At 43.7% G+C, this 21,474-nt stretch overlaps 1 protein-coding gene across 1 annotated transcript; it reads right to left on the reverse strand.

Annotated features, from left to right (window-relative positions):
- Positions 1–20,742, reverse strand: POF1B (POF1B actin binding protein). The gene is made up of 16 exons (XM_059824283.1): positions 20,618–20,742; positions 20,254–20,539; positions 14,277–14,315; positions 13,712–13,813; positions 11,677–11,892; positions 10,059–10,174; positions 8,967–8,994; positions 7,941–8,015; positions 5,187–5,279; positions 4,058–4,171; positions 3,750–3,902; positions 3,522–3,632; positions 2,753–2,881; positions 2,403–2,476; positions 1,922–2,036; positions 1–39 (listed from the first exon to the last, which is right to left on the reverse strand). The coding sequence occupies exons 1-16, from the start codon at positions 20,740–20,742 to the stop codon at positions 34–36; spliced, it is 1,782 nt and encodes a 593-aa protein (XP_059680266.1). The 3' UTR covers positions 1–33.
- Between the last annotated feature and the right edge of the window lie 732 nt (positions 20,743–21,474).

Below are 21,474 nucleotides of genomic sequence, written 5' to 3' on the forward strand. Positions count from 1 at the left end.
CTTTGAGCAGCTCTGACAGCTCAGGGATTTCTTTCATTCCTGAAAGAAACAAGCAGCTTGTTAGAAGAGAATATTCAGACTTACTCTGTATATAAAACAACACTGGCTGGTATATAAAGCAAGTCTCATTTAATTACGTGTTTTTTCTCTAACAGCCTGACTTTTGAAGTGTCCCAAGTGGCCAGTGAGCCTTTCCTCCTTAACAAATGCTCAGCACGTCAGTGCTCACAGCAGCCAGTACTGGCAAGGTCAAAGCCGTATCATTAGGCTGTGAAGGGTTTTGTTCAGCAAGGGGCAGACGTCAGAACTGGCGCAATTCACTGTCCCCAGTAAACACGAAAATGAGGACAGTGGCTTTTTTTGTACTTCGGAAAACAACCAAGAACAGGAAGTTATCAGATACCTGCACAGTAGGTATTACAAAATTTCTACCCAGAAAGTTCTCTCTGCTATCCCTGGGATCAACATTAAAAGGAAATACTTTCATTTGAGTATCCTAAAGGGCTGAGCACGATGATAACTAATCGTTGCTTGACAGACAGTACCATGTACAGGCTACTACTTACTTTCAGTATAAACCCCACACTACTCAGATAGATACCTATCCTCTGTCAGCATTACTATTCAATAAAGGGTGGCGACACAAGGATTTGGCTGACAGTATGTGAACATGGAAGTACTTCTGGAGCCTGGAGTGAAGGCAGAATTGGCACTTCTCAACTTACCAAGTTTATCTTTGCAGCAAAGTAATTTTGTTTCAGCTGAAACTTGCACTAGTGATTGATCGAGACCTTGGGAAACTTAAAATACAAACAGTTCCCCTTCATTTAATGATACTGATCTCTCCAAATGCAGAATACACTCATCTTTCCCATTTTTTTATAATGGGAAGTTTGACTAACTTTTCAAGTAAGCTCGGAGAGAGAGGGGGTTGTGGCTTTATCAGTGTAATTTCTTGATTACTGTCTAATTCCTTGACATTTCACTAGGTTGCAACGCAACTGGATGAGTTTTAGAGATCAGTAATAAAATTTTGCTGTTTGCCAGTGAGCTCTACCTTTTTATTTTCTTAATCCTACTCCAGGTAACATATCCTTTTAGAACGTGTCAGATGTTTTACCCTTCGTCTACTCAGGCTGTTCACATAATCATCTTTCTTTTTCTTGGTTGTGTCCCTCACAAAGCTACTCTCAACATTTGTTTATCTGTGCTGCTCTGCCAGGCTCTTGTCTGCTGACAGCGTCGTCAGATTCTGCTGTTCAGAACGCGTGGCTGTGAGCCGGCCGTGTTGATCTTTCTCAAGCCCTCACCTTGTATTCAGGCTTGGCACGTTACCTTCTGCCCAGTAACGTAAACAGCTTCTGCAGCCCTGCTTTCTATTTTTACTTTGAATCGCTCCTTAAAAAAAGGCTCTTCTGGATTTCCTGGGTTAGTCACTGCCCTGTCTCAAGGTATGCTTCAGGGACGTGGTGCTTAATATGTTTTAGTAATAGTTTGGAGTCACGAATACGATGATTCAGAGGAATACTGCCAACCCAAAACATTGCTTCACCTGGGAGCACCACAGGGAAAAAGTTCCTACCTACCTAACTCCCCAGTACAGTGATGCCCGGCAGACAGCCTTGTGCGCAAGGGCAGAGGCTGGTATTGGAGCAACGCCACTTGTTTTGTTAAAGGTAATTATGTGTCAGAGAAAACAATGAAAGGTTATTTTATTTGTGCTCCACCCAACGATTACTGCCTTCTTGGAATGGACACTACAGTTCCTTGACTTTCATCAGTCACTTCGCTTTTTGCAGCCAAGTTAAAGTAACAACATGGCTTTCTCTCAGATGTCAGTTTTGGCCAATACTTTCTTTGAAGTTAAAGTGACTACTTAGGAATTTCAGAGACAGAATAGTAAATCTCTAGGTAAACTTACATGTTTCCATATCTCTCCAGTCCTCTCAATTACAATAGTTTGTGATTTATTGACCGGTGATGTAACCTTGTAGTCATCGGACAGGAGACCCAGAATAGGATACTGATTCCTGTACCTGCATTAAAAAGAGTTGCAAACCTGTAAACTGAAACCCGCATACCCGTACCCAGATGACTAGCTCTGATCTTGCCACGTAGTCCTTCCAGTCATTAATCCCCAGAGATTTTCACTAGTAACTAACTAAAAAGCGAACACAGTCATTTAAATGTGACTTTAACAGGCCGGCCACCCCGCCAGTTGCTACGGCAGTGCTTAGTACTGAACCCTCCCCGGATAGGAAAACCTGTCTCGACTTTTTCCCGTTTAAGTTGAACAGGCAGCATTGAAGACATTTTCAGGAATAACAGTGTGGTTAATAGAGGCAGTAATACACTGGAAAATCAAAGGATGTATTTTTAAGAAAGGTGAATAACTACATTACTTCTTAGTGATGATAGCTGTTACACCAGGGGACTGACTGCCTGATAATTTCTCATGCTTCAGTCTGAAGAGGTCCTAGGAAAACCAGAAGTAAACATTCAAATGACATACTGTTTTCTGAAGTATTAGTTCACTAAAGTCGCAACAAAAGATTTGCAGAAATTCCTCTCAAAGAGGAAGTCTGTCCTTCCAAAAGACTGGCAAAGGAATAGCATTCAGTTAAAAAAAATTCCTAACCCTGATTGCTGAACCAGGAGAGCACAAGTGACTTCCAGTAAGCTTCCACCTACACAGTAAGTGGAGGCTTAAATACAAAAATTCTTAGAAGAGAAATAAGTTATATTATTTTACCTCTTGCTGTTGTTTAATAAAAGCTTCTTTCTCCTCCAACATCGATGTCAGTTCGTGCAACCTTAATTGCAAGTCACTGTTACTTCCTTCTCTCCTTGATATATCTTGCTGGAACTGGCATAGCTGAGACTATAAAAAACCACATGTTAAGGAGCAGTCAGTTGTTTGGCGCTCCTTGCGGGTGACCTGTCCTATCTCTAGGACTCCCGATACATTTTTTTCATTGAACCATGAACAGTAAGACCTAATGATTTTCAAATAAGACTGTTGAGCTGCACAGTAAATTCAGAAAGTGCTAACTGGACTGAATTCTACCTGGTATCAATTTAATAGTTTTATAACCCAATCAAGCTAATACAACACTGAACAAGTTGAACTGGCTTCCAGGGTGGTAAAATATTACTACAGTGATTTAAATGAGAGACATTTCCTACATACAGTTTTAGCTGGGATTTATTTTTGTTGGGTGTCTTTTGGCTAGTTTCTTACTTTATCAGGACACACAAAATACCCCTTTAGGAAAGATTGCTAATCTGACTAATCCCTAATTTTTACATCTAGGGAACTGCATCTTTTTTTTAAATCACAGTTTTAAGTTCTACCATAAGGGTTTCTGAGCCATCATTAGTGTCTATGTACAATTGCAGAACCAAAAGATACCTAAAAAGTACATATGGTAGATCTTTCCTGTTCCTTAATTAAAAAAGAAGCTGTTTACCTGCAGTCGTACACAGTGAGGAAGACACACGTGTCAAGTTAAAGAACTTACCCTAAGACTGCGGATCTCACGATCTTTATCCTCTCTCAAGCTATTGATCATCTCCACATAACGGCTAGAGAGTTCATCTGTGGTGGTCTGGAGTGTTGGATTAGAGCAGGTCTACAGAAAATGAAGTAATTATTTTAGAAAGAGCATTTTCATCATTAATTTTCACAGATACAGATGCATTAATGTATGAGTAACAGCTCTTGACCAGGGAACAAGGGAGCCTGTTACCTGTAGTCTAAGGCTCTGGAGCTCTTGCTCCAAGGCACGCTTGCAGTACTCCAGTTCCTTTAGCTGACAGTCCTTTTCTCCCTCACAGAGCCGAAGAGAGAGGAGCTGTTCTTCCAGAGAGTGACATTTTGCAGTACTCTCTCTGAGTCCTTGCTGGAAAGCACAGAAGTGGAATGAATGCCTGCTGTTCCTTAAGGAACATACACAAACGTGTACCAGGCAGCAATTACCCAGACTACTCAGAAGTCAGCATGCTGGCTAGTTTTCGGCTGACTGTAATTACACTGAAAATATGTTTTTAGATTTACCTGCTGCTGACGATTATTCTCTCTCAGAGAAGTCAACATAGTTTCGTATTCTTTTACTTGAGAATCCTTGAAAGCCAAATCCTTCTTAAGTAAGACACTGTCAGTTTCTAACTTCTGCAAGACAAAAGGTCAACAACCACAATTTTTTAGTAAACTCTTCCCACATTCAAAGTGCAACACAGCGTAATTAGTAAGTGATGTTTTAGAACTGAGAAAATACTCAGTTTTCTTGAAACTATACTTTTTTAACTACATAGCACACAGTTGCCCATCACCATAGTATCATCTGGGGCTTTTTCTTGTGTGGTAAGCACTGGGATCCTGGACACTGCTCTTTATTTCAGTCTGTCCCAGCGAGAATTAATTACTTGTAGATATTGGAACAGAAACCAACCAAAACCCCCGAAGTAAGAGCACTTCACTGCACAAACTCCTTGTTCCGTGTTAGATATGACAGTTGAAACTCCCTCTCCCCTCCCTAAACTTTCCATTTTACAAGAGAATGCTGTGAAGTTTCCAGTGGTGCCGAGTACTGGGCTGGCGTGGGAAATGTTTCTGCTTTCCTGACAGCAATTATCTACCATCTGTATCAGTAGCCATAGAGTTCCCGCTCCCAAACTGGGCTGCCTGTACCCTGGAGAATCACTGGAGCTGTTAAAGCCACCAAGCTGACAACGGCTTCCCCGTGAAGCGGGAAATACAGCTTTGTCAGGAGTGAATGGAACTGAGGTATCCCGAGTCCTGGAACAGCACTAGCCAGCAGGTGCTCGGTGGCCTTCGCTGGGTTAATAGTAAAACCACACTTCCATACATATACACCGATGTAGATACGTACACATTGTATGTACCAATTCAGAGCTTTAAATCTGATTTCACTCATTAGAGTCTTTCCTCCCTTTGAAAGTATTTGGTTTTTTAGGCTTCAAGAAATTGAACGCTTGAAAGCCACTGCTAGAAAGAAAGCTAACCTCATCCACTGTACAAGTCTTGCAAGTCCATCAGTAAACCAGCCATTTCCATTAAAGCAACTGAAGCCCGGACTTCGCAATTTAAATTTCATCGTAAGGGACTTCCTACTGACAGGAAAAACCAAGTGGATGAGGCCACGGGAACTGAACGCATGGCTTACCCCCAGGTCATCCTGCAAATGGCAAAGCTCTTCACGTAAATTCTTGAAAGTGGAAAGCACAAGTCTCAAAGATTTATCTGATGTCACTCTCATCTAGGAGGGGAAAAAAATGAAAACGCATACTCTTGATTAATTCGCATGCTTTGTTTACGTTTGACAATGTGTAGAACAGCGAACTGCTGTACAGCTGAAAATAACTTTACTCTCAGAACTACTACATGTCATTCTTTGAAGTGCCCACAGTTTCTACAAAGAAACACATTTTCATGCATTTCGTTCTGCAAATGGCACAGTTTGTTAATTATTGCCTTGTAATGCAGGATAACATTTCTAAAAAGGAAAGGACAAGAGAGTAAAGAACTGCGTTTGTACACCAATAAAGGGAAAAACAGGTGTGTTAATATTGCACAATCATTTTTTGAGCGTTCAGAGCTTTGTGACTTACACTGACGTAAAGAAATAACCACCCTACCTGAGAAGCCAGAGGAGTGAGTCATCGTCTTTGAGGTCTGGCAAAGCATGCTTTCAGCCCAAGGGCAAGAGAATGTAATTAAAATTTTTAAAAATTTAAATAAAAAAAAAAAAATGCTGTACAACCAACTCCTCCCTTTAAAAGGAAAAAGATCCCCAAGATGAAAGGAGTCAACTGGATGAAAAAGAAAGGCGGTAGTGCACAATAGCCTAACACTTTCTCCTTTTTTCTTTTCATGCATGTTAACAGCTGTGTATTGATTCATGCTAAAACACTAATTGTTGCATTTCATGATACATTTCTCACATTTGAAAGAAGAAAAACTGACTTTGAAAGAACACACAAAATACTTCCTCAGATCTTTGACTTGTCTGGAAGGGCTGAATATTCTATGCAAAAGATGCATTTTTTACTGTCTGGACAAAAATAAAATCCTCCTGTCTGTTTCTCTTCCTCTGATACTTTCCCTTAATTGTATTTGTTGATCATTCGCATTGAAGAAAGCTATCAAGATCTCCATCAATATGGTGATTAGCCGCTGTCGTATTTTTTATCCCCACTGGTGCTATTCTGTGACTGAGGCTTCAAAAATAACACTTCTAGTGTAACTCACCTGTTTGTTTCGTTTTTAATTAAAGTGGAATTTCAGTTTTGACTTATGGCTTTGTTAGTTTTATTGTGAAATCTACTGTAAGAGTAAATTAAAAGAAGGAATTAAGTCAAAATGGTTGAATTTAGACTACAAAAACATAAGTAAATCCCCACTCAGCAATTACTTAGTGCTAGAGGTTGCTAAATTCCAGAGGCATCATGTACTTCTACAGTGAAATTCTCCACGCTCTTAGAGTTGAGCCTGCGGGTGTACCCAGCAGAGTCTTTATCTGAGCAGTTTGACAGCTAGCTCAGATTCCTTGTCGGATGTGAAAACATACCACGCGTAACTGTCCGAGAGGCCTGAGGGGTCTGTTGTCTGAGAGCACACTTTGTATGTATGCTGACAAAATCTGGTTCCACAAAAGACACTTTAGCTGCATTTTTTTTAAGCGTAGGTGTGAGAACGTAAAACCAGCTGGACTTAGTGTGTCGGCTCTTTCACACAGAGGTGAGCTGAACTGGCTTTCTGGGATGGTGTTCTGACATGAGGTCATGAAATATTTTGGTGTCACTGTCCTTCTCCACTGTAAAAGAATCACAGAGTAAATCATGTTGGAAAGGACTCAGGAGGTCACCTTGTCCAACCCTCCTGCTTAAAGCAGGATCAGCCGTGAGGTCAGACCAGGTTGCTCATTCACAAGTTTCTGCAAACAGGGTTTTTTTACCAGAAGTGATTCTAAGCTGCGGCTCCTGGGTGGGATCACCTTAGCCCTACCTCAGGGAGACCAGATCTAGACACACCTGCTGAGCAGTGCAGGTTGTTTTGGATCCTGTTCTAACATACCTACACGTCAAGTGGTTCTGGAGCCGATGGTGGGATTCATGCTACAGCACTGTTTTTAGTGTTTTATCAAAGGCAGGGGCCAATTCCAGTCGGCAATGTTCAAAGGGCTTCATAAAGAGATCAAGTGTTTTTCTAAAAAACACATTGCAGAGAGTATTACAGTGCTGGGAAGCAACAAAACGAAGAGCCGTTATCAGAACCTTGCATTCTTGTCTGATTGCCTTACAGCCAAACCCATGTGGCTGGAAAAAGCCGGTTGAGAGGGTTAGGTGGCTAAAGAACACGTTCAGAAGAAACACAAAAGCCTTTATACATGGAACCAAACCAGAAGTGGTTATGTTTTGTTACCGACTGTCCTCAGCATGCCTCAGAGATCAGTGCTATGTCGCAGCGTTTTAACCAGAACATTTGTAAAAGGTGAGACCTAAGTTGTTACAAGCATTACATGTGGTTGGCAACTGATACCCAATCCAATGTTCAGTAAAGCACCTACTATTTGCCTTTAGCTTTTAAAGTAAAGCATTAATACACAACACAAACAAATAAGATGAAGGATATGCATTCTCCTATAACTGGTCAAAAGCCAAGATGGTTTCCAGTGAAACTGCATGAAAGCACCAGTAAAGCTCAGTTTAAAATACACAAGTAGTCTGTGGAACCAACTGCCACAACATGTCCCTTGGAGCCACCTGTAAGATTCCATACCCTTTACGCTAGAAAAAAATTATGAAGAACAATAGAGAGCACAGTATGTTACGTACAAACTCCCTGGTATGTGTAAGCCAACTTCTGCTGCTCAAGTTACTGTAGGCTTCCACGCAGCCCCTCCACCCCACTCACATACCTGGAGGAGGTAACGAATCTGCTGCTTCGTTGCCTCAGACAGTCCTTTGGGAATTAAATCTTCAATATCTTCAGTCTAAGCAAAGAAGGGAGGAAAGGAGAGACGTCTTGATTAAGAATTTTGCCTGGTAGCTCATAATGTGGTTTCTTCATTAATTACACAGCTCTACTATGAAAACCACTTTTTGTACAAGGCAAATAAGAATGAAAGTAGATCAAAGTGTATCCAGAAAACTTCCAAAGTCTTACATATATGCGGCATATAAAAACTGAGATGAAGTGATACATGAAGCATATATTCAAATCATTGAGTTTAACATTTATTTTAAAAGCAGTATTCAAAACAATCCTCTGAAGAAAATAACAGCTGATGCTGAAACAGAACTCCCAGCAGTTTACGATGGGAGCACATCTTGTGTTTCTAAACAAAGAACAGACCGTCAATACATTGCTTCATGTAATTTAATCCTAGACAAGTATTTCTGCCGTATACACAATGCCTTTAATACCGTAGGTACTGATGATTCTATCGCGACCTGATTCACACAAGTCAGCTTTCTGTGGAGGTAGGAAGCCTGTTCTGCCCACTTACATTCCTCTCCATTCTGTGAGAGGCAGTGTTCGTCACTTCTTGCAGTGCACAGCAGCACACGGTGCAAAACAGCAGCTTTATTGGCAAGAGTGAAAGACCCTTTGCAAAATACGCACGGTGAAAATACGTGTAGCTGCGTAAGTTTGTTTTAAAATGAAACCACTATTGGCACAACAGGAAGGACTTTCAACATTTGACTCTCATACTGGAATAATGCAAATTATTAAAGTTTCCTTTCAATATTATCACATTTGCAAATACATGCCTAGCAGTAGGTTTCAGGCTCTGAATGTTAGTAACAAGCCGAATCATTGACTAACAAAGACCAGCATCCTTCATTTAAACTGGCTTGGCTTAATTTGCTTGAAGATCTGCACCGTTATTAGTGCAGTACATGTCAGGGAACAGCTTGCTAAGAGCGTGCCTGATGCTTACCTGACACGTAAATTCAATGTCATGGTTCCTGTAAAACAGACAAAATCCAAGGGACCGATTAACAGAAAGCTTGTTGAGAACTTGTTAAGAATTCATGCTCATATTCACAACTATAAAAAGATTATCTTTAAAATATGGAGCAAGGAAAATTCTTTATCAGGTTAAGAGCTGTTACCTTCCTTTTAAGGTGCTAGGCAACACAAGTTGTTAAATACAACTCCATGCAGAAATATCTGAGGAGACTGGAATACTAATAGTCCAGTTAACACAGGCTAACTATCCCCATTGCTTTGGGCAGTTATCCCAGTTATGTTCGGTTAACCCCACTACATTCTTAATTGGCTGGGTAATGGCTTACCCAGAACTATGCTGCAATATATTGACATGCCTGAAGTGTTTACTTAGCAGTGTCAGATTTTTTGTGATGCTTCAATTCCACTTTTCCCCTGCTGTGGGACCACTTTCCTTATTTCAGTGAACTTGGAAAGCACCAAACGAGACTGGGAGAGAGGGGGGAGAGAAGGAAGTAACGGTGCTGGTGAGGGAAGGGTGAGAACATTGTGAAGGCTGCTGTGATTCTGCATCTCTTTTCAAAGATGATCTGTAGGGCTCTGCAGAAGGCATGCTTGATGTTGATTTGCATGCAGATACTGAGCTTTACGCCTTATGATGGCCATCTTTTAATCTATGACATAGCTTAACACCGAGACAGAACAAAGGAAATGGCAATTTGGACATTTGGGTTGTTTCTTCAGGACGTAATAACAGAATTGTATCATTAAATGTATGTCAGAGCATGCTGTAAGTATACTTATTTGCTCTATGTGCAAACAGGCATGGGATACGTAATTCTTACTGCATATTAGTCTAAACAATTTGAAAAAGTATCAAATTCAATAAATGTACTTGGCTTACAGCATTTTTATGTCCTCAGTTACTCAGCAAATTCAATTAATGTGTAAAATACACAGTCAATTCTAGCTGTCAGGGGGGAAAAAAAAAAAACAACTTGCAAACCATACTGTCCTCTGAACTGTGCAACACTAGGATTCCTGGAATACGGAAATGATAGAACAGCTATAATGCCAATACCTTCCTCCTATTTTTTCCACGTGCTGTAGTAAACAACTGTACAAGTCGTTGGTCTTGCGGTTCAGTTCAGCAAGGAGCTCACCAAAGTAGCGGCAGTCCAGCTGGTCATTATTTTCCTGAGAGCAATTCACCTAGCAGAAGATATGCAAGAAGATCATAACTGAGTTCCCTTCTTCGGGATGAAAGCCGAACATGAAAATGCTACAAGTATGATGGATTTGGTTTCGTTGCTGACTAATCTGCCATTTGTTTACACTGTTCTTTTCCTTGGTATTGAGTCTTCCACGTCTTCTGGTTTTCAGTAAACTACCCAGAAATGAATTAACTCCTTAACAGCAACAAGAAAGGCGCAAAGTATTATCTTCTACAGCAATGTCATCATCATTATTCTAATATGGAAAGTGTTGAGAATTAGGAAATCTTTCATCAACATACATGTTTCCATAGCTGTAGTGGGTACGCCGCCTGTGGGCAGCACCCAGATAAAACCAGCTGGGAGCAAGATTCCCTGCTGTGAAAACGGTATTTGTATTGCCACATTCTTGGTGCTTTTGCATACATTCACGCATTGGAGTATATCCAGTGACTGAGTTGAGAAGTTCTTGGATTCCTTCCCAGGGTCAATTCCAGAAGCATTTACGGAAGGGCATTGACAGAAGCCACCTCCTTTTTTTAAGCCCAACAAGACCTTAAACCACCTCAACTGAAGTTCAAATGTTTATGTATGTGAACAATAGAAGAATTCAAACAGCAGCCCAAACTGAGTTTACCTAAGCTGGTTTATGGGAGTATCTGGCTATGGAAGATTCCACGTAGCTCTAACACTAAGGTCACCAAGTATGTTTGTCTTGCCACCTATATACTGAACAGCTGCATAGGAAGGACTGCTACACTCCCTCCCACAACTGAAATAATAGTGTACAGGTATAGCAAGCCTCCTGCAGCCCTTAGAAACTCCAGAACTTGCAACTTTGAAGGGCGAAGGAAGCTAGTTTGGTGCTTCCAGTGGATCTATGTCCAACGCTTCTACATCAAATCAAAATACATTTGAAATCCTTATTGATCAGTGTAGATAGAAAGCAATCCCGAATTGACGTCTGGTTTATAAAGTAATGTATCTTTTCTCCAAAACTAGAGGCATAAGCCTTACGCTACTCAATCTTTGTTGTACAAAGACTGACAGATGAAACCTGACTCCATCAATGGGTAACACTCCCAGGTAAAGAAATAAAAAGCCAAACCACAGCAAGAGTTGATGCACGTAAATGACAACAGAATGATGATCAGACAGTACAATTAAGCGCAGATCTACACCAACAACAAATAGGATACACCACCAAAAACAGCTTTTTTCTGCCCCCCCCCTCCCCCCCCCCAAGAGCATGTGACAGTTCTAGACAACACAATCACGGCATGCAAAGAAGTTACCTGCTACAGACACACAAACTCTGCTGTTTACTTACAACGGGTGCATGGTGCTTAATGACCCTACTATAATTTTGAACAAAAACTTCTGGGATTGGGGATTAGCAATTTTATGCATCTGTAAAGCTTTGTACCCTGCGTACACAATAAAAATACACTGTGAATAGTAAAACATTCAGCAAATTACTCTTACCGGTTCACAGGTTTGAACTGTTACCCTCCTCACTGTACTTCCTCTGCAGTCATCGCTCACAGAGATTGGAATTACTTCACAGGGGCTACTGGTCTGTGTCTGCTGGCACTGGTGAGTGACTTGGGACTGCTCAGAGCGCTGGCAGGGCTGGACAACGTGGCACTGATCGGCTTGCTGGGGAACCTGACATTGGTGGGCAAAGTGATACTGCTTCTCCTAGAAACGAGAAGGAACTGTTTTAAGCTGCTGAACACATCTTAGTGAGATGGAAGCTTAATATGAATATAGAAATGAATGAAATGCGGTTTTGCATGGAAAGACTGATGACAGTTTCAGGTATTTTAATAATCCTAACAAAAATGCTTTTTTTCCTAACTGAACATGAGTTTGCCTCACACTTCCATTATTTCTACATGGTAATTCACCAACTCCTCAAATTTTAGTAGCTGCAAATGAAAAGCACCGAAGACACACCTTTCCTGAGTTGTGTGTTTCATTATGGTGTTACTCAGGCAACAGGGACGTCCATTATTGCATTTAAAACACATGCATATCCTGTTTCATTAAGTATTTTAGAGATAAAAAAGAGCTCAAGTTGAACGGAGTTTTCGTTATTTCAGTTAGAAAAAAATTTAGTACAGGAAATGGCTCAAGACATTTTCCTCTATAAATGCTTTCAGCAATTCCAGATTCAGAGTGTACAATATATAAGGGACAGGTGTCTTGTAATCAAGAAAAGTGCTATTTACAAAACCACCCACCAAAATAATAAACTAGAAACTAGTTCATGTTCCAGTCAAAATACCGAAACTTATCGATTTCAGCAAACTTATTTGCTTCTCTGGATCATGGCTTGTACAAGTTTACTTCAAAAAAGATGTCGTAGTATATAAATGTACATCCTACACTTCAGGCAATTTTGACTTAAAATTCACAATGCAGTTACAGTTAAAAGGCTGAACCAACATCTAATTCTGCACCAAAATCAGAAACTACATTACATCTGCATCACACTGTGGCAGAAGAGGAGCAGAGTGCAGACCCAATACTGACATTCTACAGATCTGAGGAGGTTTTGCATTGGGTTTTGAAAGGGCTACACCGCCCTCAGCAGTCGTAGTACACTGGGTGCACTCTTTCAACACATTTTCATTTCACCCGAAAGAACTCTAGTTTGCATGGTCCGAAATCACGGAGCAGTGTAAACCAAAGAGCGCTATGGAGTAGGAGACTGGGAAATTTTCTTCAGAACTACACTCCTGAGTTGATGTAAGTCTAGATATACCCTGGGTAACAAAAAACCGAAGTAGAAATACAGTTTCCAGGATGAGAGTCCACACTTTATTATTCTGTGGGAAGAAAGAAGCTATTATTCACCATTAGCTCAACTTTTTTTTGCTTTCCACTTCAGGGTATGGATATCACACCTAATTTATCTATCTAAAATCCAGAATGGAATGAAAACTTCAGTTAAAAAAACCCAACCAAACAAAAAACCCAAACAGGTAAGATTAACTACTCTGAAATAGGTTTCATTTAAAATTTTTTCCTGTTGAAAATAACAGTATTTCAGAGCAATAAAAAAAGGAAATAATATTTTTGCTATTGGCAAATAACCAACTCTAAGATGAAATTTCACACAGCTTTACCAAATATATTTTTTCAAGAATGAGTTAAAAAAAGAAAAATTAAAGCTAAAATTTATATTGGTTATTCTTTTGTGGAGCTATGGCAAGAAACTAATTCTCAGTCAGTATTCAGGCAAAGACCAACAGTGCTAGAGCTACAACAGCAGTTTTCATTATTTGTCTGAAATAATAAATTCTTAGTAAAAATACAGCAAACCTTCCAACTTCTGCTCTCCTTACATACAGAAATTGTTTCATCTACTTTGAGAATGTGTCCTATACCTCAACGAGGCAATTCTCACATTGGCAGTAGCTCCCAACAAAAAAAAACCCCAACCCAGGAACATTACTTTTCTCCTACCATCTCAATTTTCTTTTGCAATAGAGAATATAAACAACCAACTTACTTGGTGGGGATTTAATAGCTCATATTTTCTTATTGTCTTTTCATAGATGACATTATTTCCAGGACAGAAATTCCCCCCTCTAAGAAACGGGGATAATGGCTCCTGTAAAACATTTTAATAAAAACATTCATAAATGTTTTCAAACAGCAAATTCAGAATTAGTGTAATTTTGAGTAAAAAATGTAATTTGAAGACACATACACTTTGAGATAGTTCTTTAAGAGATGTACACTTGAGTGTATATCCATTTGGAAACAAAGTGACTGTGCTTCCATCTAGCCAACATTTGAAACAAGCACAGTAGAAACAGCTAGAAACTCATCTCCGCTCGCGATACTCGTGAACCATATTAACAGAGACTTCACTGCTGAGAGGTGGGAAGCCTGACCGGCGATTCTGTAGTATTTTCAACCCCTAATAATGTCATCTCTCACCATCAGAGGCATGGGCCATGTGATTTCAAAATATTTAGCATCCCCGGAGGGAGACAGCTGAGCATGTTATCGAATCAGGATAATTATGGAGTTAACGCCAGCAAAACTCCAGCACTAAACAGTTTTCCTACCTGATCAGGATTCTCGATAATAATCCTTCGAACAGTGCCCTGCAAGGAAGAAAGTAAGTTTTAGTGATTACTGCACTTTAAAACCTTTTATGCTCAGAGCTCAGGCTTACATGGATTCCCAAATTAATCTCAATACGGTCATCAGCTATAAACATATTGAGATCCACTGGCCGAAATCACCTAGAAGTGTTTTAAAGCCCGGCCTTTCCACCCCAGAGGAACTAACCCAAATACGGTGTGGCACTATGCAACCTGGACTCTCAGTTTTAAGAGTATGGTTTTTCTCAATCGCCTCTTGACAGGTCCGAGGGAATTAGACCCTATTTTCTGTAAGTGCCAACAGAATAGGGAACAAGTCAAAGCTGACATACTGGACTAGGTCTTCAAGGATCACATGGCCCTGTTCCACAGACACTGTCTTTTACTTACAGTCTTTCACGTTATGTATCAAGGTCAGCTGGTGTAAATGGATGTACATCTAAACCACTTTTCGTTTCACCAAGGGAAGAAAATTTGTATTTTGCTTAAACACCGAAATGAAAGGGGCAGAGGAACCGCCAGCAAACCACATCAGGTCACTATCCAATGCACCAAGCATGGCAATTGTTTCAAAAAGCGGTCACAAAACTCCATAATTGACACCTATGAAAAAAGACGCCCATATGGGAACATTTGCACATTCCTGAATGAAAAATTTTAAATTACAGAAATCCAGAAATGGCAGCAGTTTTGTTCATTTTCATATAGATTCTTTCACTTGTTTTCCCAGCACTGTCTACAAGCAGTTGCAGACACTGTCTTCCATTTTGTGGACCACCACCTAGTATAACAAATCGTACACATTACTTGAAGTCTCCACGTCCAGTTCTTTATCCAAGTAAGCAAAATTCCCACTGAATCTAATCAAAGGACTAGGCAATTTGTTAGTTCACAGCATACTATTTATTCTTCCTCACAGTACAAACTTCCAATTTTCATAACAAATCATTTCTTCCCTTAAACCCCTGGGCAGTGCTTGGGAAGTTTACATTGCTGCAATTCAGTCTGGGAGACATTCTTGACTGGGTAAGAGCAGCTCTGAAGTGGGTCAGATTTCCAGCTGTGAGCTGTTGCATAAGTTTAGGAAGCCTGAAGCGGTTTTCCAAATCTCCCAAGAGTGAATCATAACAGCACCAGGAAAGAGAAATCAAAGTAGAAAAGAAACTGTTTTAGCAGCAATCATAGTAATTAAGAAATCTCAAAATTGTAACTGCTGCGGAAAACTTAGAAAGCTGCTTACTCCTCCTCCCACACGCCGTGTACTTGAGGCAGGCCCAGGGAACCCACCACGCCAACAGAACTCTCTGTATCGGGACGTAACACCGAAAAGAAACAATATGGGGGTCTAGAACATACAGCCCAATTCCTACATCACTCTGACACCTACGGAATTTGAACTAAATGTAAATACTTAAAAAATGAATGCCCACTGGTATTTCCTTCTCACCAGTTTCACAGCAGGCATACCCCTGACTCCCAGTTCCTCCTCCGACCCAGGCAAGAGAGCTCCGAGCTTCGCCCGGAGCCTCGCACCCCTGGCTCTGTCCGTCCTGGAGCACTCCGGCGCTACGACAATACGAGTGCCATGGGAGAGCAGTAATTGTTCTTATTCAGAGTTGACTACCATTGTAAGGCACATGAAAACAAGTTGAGCGTTGTGCATGAAATGAAAAGATACGTTTTCAATTTACTGAAAAGCTGGGCAAACCTGCCTGAACTAAATCACACTGCCACAGGGCTATGGAATACGTAAGTCACTGTCTAGTTTAGAGAGGATAACGTGTAAAATTATTTTATCTAGTTACCTACATGTTCTCAGAGGAATACATTCAGAACTGAGAAGACTAGAGCATTTTAAGTTGAAATATACTTTTATAATATTCAAAAGGATGGTCTAATCATATGTGGAATATTATACAGAACCTGAGATTGTTTTGTTTGGATAAAATTATGCTTACTTTTAAAGAAATTCTTTCATTTCCCAAGAACTTTGATGCAGATACATTTCCCTCGCTCCTTTACAAACACGGATTTGCCTGCCCTTCCTCCCATACCAGCCAAGCAGGCTGGACTTGCCCAGGCTGGGGGGGACCGAGGAGCCAGAAACCCTGTGACTGTGCCAGCCTGCACTGCCCACATGCAGTTTCTTGCTCTGCACAAGGAGATGCCTTCCCCAAGGCCTCTGGAGCTCTTCCCTCGGCAGCGCCAGTGTGCTGCAGGAGGTACACCGCGATGGAAGGCGACCTCAATTTCCATTTTTCCATCATTCCCAAGGGGCATAGCTCAGGCTACTCTGTGTCATCTCCTACAATGCTTCCGAGATGCAGCATTTTGTAACGGGGAGAAGGAAGGGGAGGGTGGGATTTTAACGGGGAGAGCCCAGTGCTGTTGTGGATTTCAGTGGCACGATCGGGTTTGGGATTTGTAACGACCCGACCAGTTGCTCTGGGCCTACGTTTAAAGGGATAATTTCAAAAGGTATATGCTAACGCTTTCATAATGAATTTTTTTCTAGTCTTTTAAGATTTTAAAATAAACATTTGATAGATCTATCCAGTTATCGTGTGCAAGCTTTATGCAAAAACAATCAGTACACTAACTTTTATTTCAACAAGTTTCCCTTAGCTTCAGATAAACCAGCGATTAAGGTGACAATTTCATCTATGTCAAAACCTTTTATCCATAACGTATTGTCTTGTTAATTACAAGCAATTCAGTCATCTAATCAGAACTTATGAGTTACATTTGGCAGCTGAAATACGGAAATGGCAGGCTACGTTTGAGGACCGTTTCAAACAATACAGACAAATCTTACAAGCCAGTTAATATTATACCATTTTCACAACGGGAGGCGAGAGCCCTTAGCGCTCCACAGAACCGAGCACAGCCGTGAAAAAATCTTCCTCGCAAAATTTCTCACATGGATAGACAACTCCTACAAAGGCTTTCAGGATTTTGCCCTCTGCACTGACAGCAGACATCTTGTGTGTGCCATTTCATTCATTATTTTCTCATGACCACAGTGACAGGGTTCATGTGTGTAAGCCATACTGGAAAAGAATTTATTCAAAACTACATTCTTTATTTAGATCAAGCAAATAAGAGCAAAATTTGCCTTGAATTGCTGCAGATGAAGCTTGCCATGGCTGGGAGTAGCATTTGGCTTCTACATCAAGAATAAAACAAAGTTAGTTGAAAAAAGTAAAGAAAATTGAATCCTGAATCACAAAAAATACAATCACATGTACTATATGCACACACCAGTTTCAAATTTTCGCTCCCTCCAGCTTATTAAAAATGTACATAAACACAACAGAACACACCAACCACATGACTAAATAAGACAGCGTATCAACAGTGATGTAGACGTTCATTATCATTAATCTACAAAAGCTCTGCAGAAGTAAACTAAACATTGCTCAAAGATAGCCCTTTGCCTTATCAACACTAAGAAGCTTAACTACAGCTCTAGGCTGCCTTTAACTGAAAATTCTAGTGTTAAGTTAAAACCTCTACGCGAGTTCTGTATCGTTACGCTACTCAGTTTACGTGAGTATACTGCTATATATGATCTGCTCAAAGGGCAACTGAAGTTGCAACTCTTCAGAAACTTGCTGCCCTCTTCCCAGCTCTTCTTTCTGACAACTCCCATTCAGCACCACGTACGCAACTCCTGTCTACTCCCAGCTGACTTCCCTGTTTGTTACTGTTTCCTTCCTTAACAACTTCCTAATAATCTTTATTAAGCACCTTCCCTCTCCATCATTAAAACTGCAACCCACACAAAGCCTGATCTGAACTACACCCTCTTTTAAGTCTAATCCAGCAAAACACTTCAGCAATAAATTATTTTTCATCAGCACAACTTAATGGATTCAGTGACTAAAACAGATGTTGAAAATTAAACATACTTCATAGAGCAGAGGCAGCATTCAAGTCTATAATCAAATTGTTCATGTACTTACCTGAGTAGAGGAAGCCTGGGACTGCAATATTTATTCTAATGAATATTTAATTAATTGAACGCAATTCAGGCTATCATCTAGCCTAGTTGAGCAGATCACTTATCTGGGAGGTGAGAGACCAGTGTTTACACTCCTGCCCCACATCTTGCAAAAGAGGGATTAAGAGCTTCGATACAGCGGGAATGTATCTGTCATATCCAAGTCATATAAAGCTCTTAGTGAAGCGGCTCGCTTCCCAGAATTTACAGAAGCCATCCTGCAGAGGAAGGCAGCCCTTAAAATACGCAAATATGGCTTTGAAAGGAGATCAGATTTCGTATTGGTCTTAATCCCTATACTTTTTCATAGTTAAATATTTTTATAGCACAGGAAAGAGAATTAAGGAAGAGTTCAACTTCAAACAAATATACGTTGCCATACTAAATATAACATACCCATCCCACTTCTGTTGATATTAATGACAGTCTGATGTATGAGAGAAAAAAATGGTTTAAGAATAAATACGATCTCCGTTTCTGTTTTTATAGTCAAAGCTGTTCTTAAGTCACTGGTTTCTAGTTTTAAGATTTAGCTGAGATATCAATCACATATACTAAGTTACATTAAATTTCATCAATACCTTCAAGCCGTTACCGGAACATACACACAGCAGCGAACCTGCTAAACTGAAGACTTTTAAAGCAAAGCTAAACGAACCCTGTTACTTCCCTACCTCCTCAGTCGCACACGCTATTGGCATCATTGATTGAAACAGAACTAATTAAACGCACACACCTTGATACTGTATTTACATCAGCCGCACCGAGTAAGCAGAAAAGCGTTTTCGTGTGCACCCGATCGGGGGGAGCGGGAGCACCCAGAGCCTGGGGAAGCAGCAGTGCCCAGCTCCCGCTCCGGCAGGGATTCTGCTGTTCCGTTGACAAAATGGGCGAAAATAGTGCCACAGAATAAGGTATGTAGAAGTTCAAGTTTTTTAAAAAAATGAAAATTGGAGCTGCCAAACAGGAAACAAATAGGGGATTGACCGAACCATTCAAAATCAAGTGAAAAGGAGAAATTTGAAGGGGAATTAATTTTAAGAGTTTTAGAGTGAAAGGGGTTACCGAGGTACGAAGCCTTCCTTACTCGACGGAGGCAGGAGCTACTCCGTTAGCTGCCCAGCGCGCAGAGGAGCTCTCTCCCGCCCCGCACCACCAGCCCGGGTAAGGGCACCCGCCCCGCGGCCTGCGCCCTCCCGCAGGCTCGTAACCCCTCCACCGCTGGAAGATTAAATGAATTACGGGTCTGGGCTCCGCACGCTGCCAGAGGAAAAGCCCCAGCGTGGTCTGCAGACGACCCGTCCCGCTCCCGGGAGGTGCCGGGAGCCCGCAGGGAGCCCGCAGGGAGGGCCGGGCCGGGCCGGGCCCCTCAGGGCAGCGGGCGGCGCAGGGCGGCCCTCCCCGCCACAGCCCCCCGCCCCGGCGGGCCGCGCTCCGGGACCCCCTCCGCCGAGACGGAGGAGCCGCGTTTTCTCCAAGATGGGTGTTTCGTGGAAGGGCCGAGTGTTTTTAAAGGCCGTCAGGCGCACGGCCGGCTCTTTCCGCTCAACCTGAGGTACGCCGGCTTTCTCGAAGGCAAACCCTCGGGCACCCGGGGAGGGCTCTCCGCACCGCCCGGCCTCGCTCCCCGCGGAGGAGACCCGACCCGGCCCGACGCTCTGCCGGGCAGGACCCACGGGAGACCCGCAGCCGCCCTGCCCCGCCGTGCCCGGCGGCACGAGGGAGTCTGGCCGGCGGCCCGGCGCCGCCTTTGCACCCGGGGCGTCCTTTGGCTTCGACGCCGCCTCAGCGCGGGCGGGAACGGGGCACGGCGGCGGGCAGAGCCGCGGCGCGGGGCGGCCGGGCGGGCAGGGCCGCCAGCGCCCCGGCCAGGAGGAGGGGAGCAGCGCCCGGGGAGGGCGAGGTGGGCAGGAGACCCGGCGGCGGCCGCCCTACCTGTTGCGGCGGGTCGCAGCCGGAGGTGACTTGCTGGTAGCCGTGCGAGCAGTCCAGCGGCGAGGCCGCCCGGGAGGAGCAGGACGTGCTCACCCGCCGGCAGCCGGGGCCGTAGGCGCGCACCCGGTCGTACGCCACGCTGCTTTCCTGCTGCTGGTGGGGCGCGGGCTCGAAGCACGGCAGGGGCCGCGGCGGCGGCGGCTCGGGGCAGGGCGGCGGCTCCCGGCACGGCGGGGGCCGCGGCAGCGGCGGGGGCTCCGGGCAGGGCGGCGGCTCCCGGCAGGGCGGGGGCAGCGGCTCCGGGCAGGGCGGCGGCTCCCGGCAGGGCAAGGGCCGGGGCAGCGGCTCCGGGCAGCACAGGGGCCGCCGGCCGGCGGGGAGCGTGCTGTAGTGCTGCTGGCGGCGGTAGTAGTGGTGCTGCTGCTGGTGCTGCTGCTGCAGGGGCGGGGGCAGCGTGAGGGGCTGCAGCTGCTGCTGGCCCCCGTACATGCCGGCCGCGCTCGGGGACCGCCGGCTCCCGGGGCAGCGGGGCGGCAAATGCAGGCGGCAGTCGGGGCAGGGCGGCGATTAGTACCTGCGAGGGAGCCGCGCCTAGGGCAGGACACACCTTCGGGTGGCAGAGCCCCGCGGCCGCCTCCCCCTCCGCGGGCGGGCCCCCAGCCGGGAGCGGGCCCGCCGCTACCAGCGCGCAGGGCCGGCCCGGGACCCGGGGGCAGCCGCGGCCGCCTCCCAGCGCTCCGGCGGCGGGAGGGCGCAGCGGGGGCGCAAGGCGGCGGCCCGGGGCCGGCCCGGAGCCCGCGGGGTCGCGGCAGGCGGCCCGGGCGTGTCTCGCAGCAGATGCACCCTCCTCGCTCGCCTGCGGGTCCTGCCTGGCGAAGGACTGCTAGTAGCAGCGAGCGCCCTCGGTTCCAGGCTTCTGGTGCAGCACCGTCATGAGAAAGTAGAGAAAAATAAAGCATAATGCTGTTTAATAAAGCCCTTTGTTACTAATCTATTTACAGCGTGTGTAGGGGGACCGTACGTACCTAGTTATCTGCCGCTCGATTAAATGACTCAAAGACTTGTCGCAGGAGGTTATGAACTTTCCCGCGGAACACTTTGCATCTGCAGGAGCCGCCGCTTTCTCCCCCGTGCAGCAAACTGCCTGTAGCAGCAGTTGTCCGGGAAAATGTTTTCTAAATGCATGCATTCCTGCATCTGCCTCGCAGAGGACAGGCAGTC

Source organism: Gavia stellata, chromosome 14, assembly GCF_030936135.1.
Source record: "Gavia stellata isolate bGavSte3 chromosome 14, bGavSte3.hap2, whole genome shotgun sequence".
Taxonomy (NCBI): domain Eukaryota; kingdom Metazoa; phylum Chordata; class Aves; order Gaviiformes; family Gaviidae; genus Gavia; species Gavia stellata.

Bases quoted from the DNA above. Each gene is read 5' to 3' on its own strand.
- POF1B (XM_059824283.1), bottom strand. From the start codon at position 20,742: ATGTACGGGGGCCAGCAGCAGCTGCAGCCCCTCACGCTGCCCCCGCCC. The intron at 10,175-11,676 runs GTAAGAGTAATT...AATTGCTCTCAG, and splicing joins CAGTTCAAACCTGTGAACCG to GAAAATAATGACCAGCTGGA. The intron at 4,172-5,186 runs GTAAGCCATGCG...TTTGTCTTGCAG, and splicing joins ATTTGCAGGATGACCTGGGG to AAGTTAGAAACTGACAGTGT.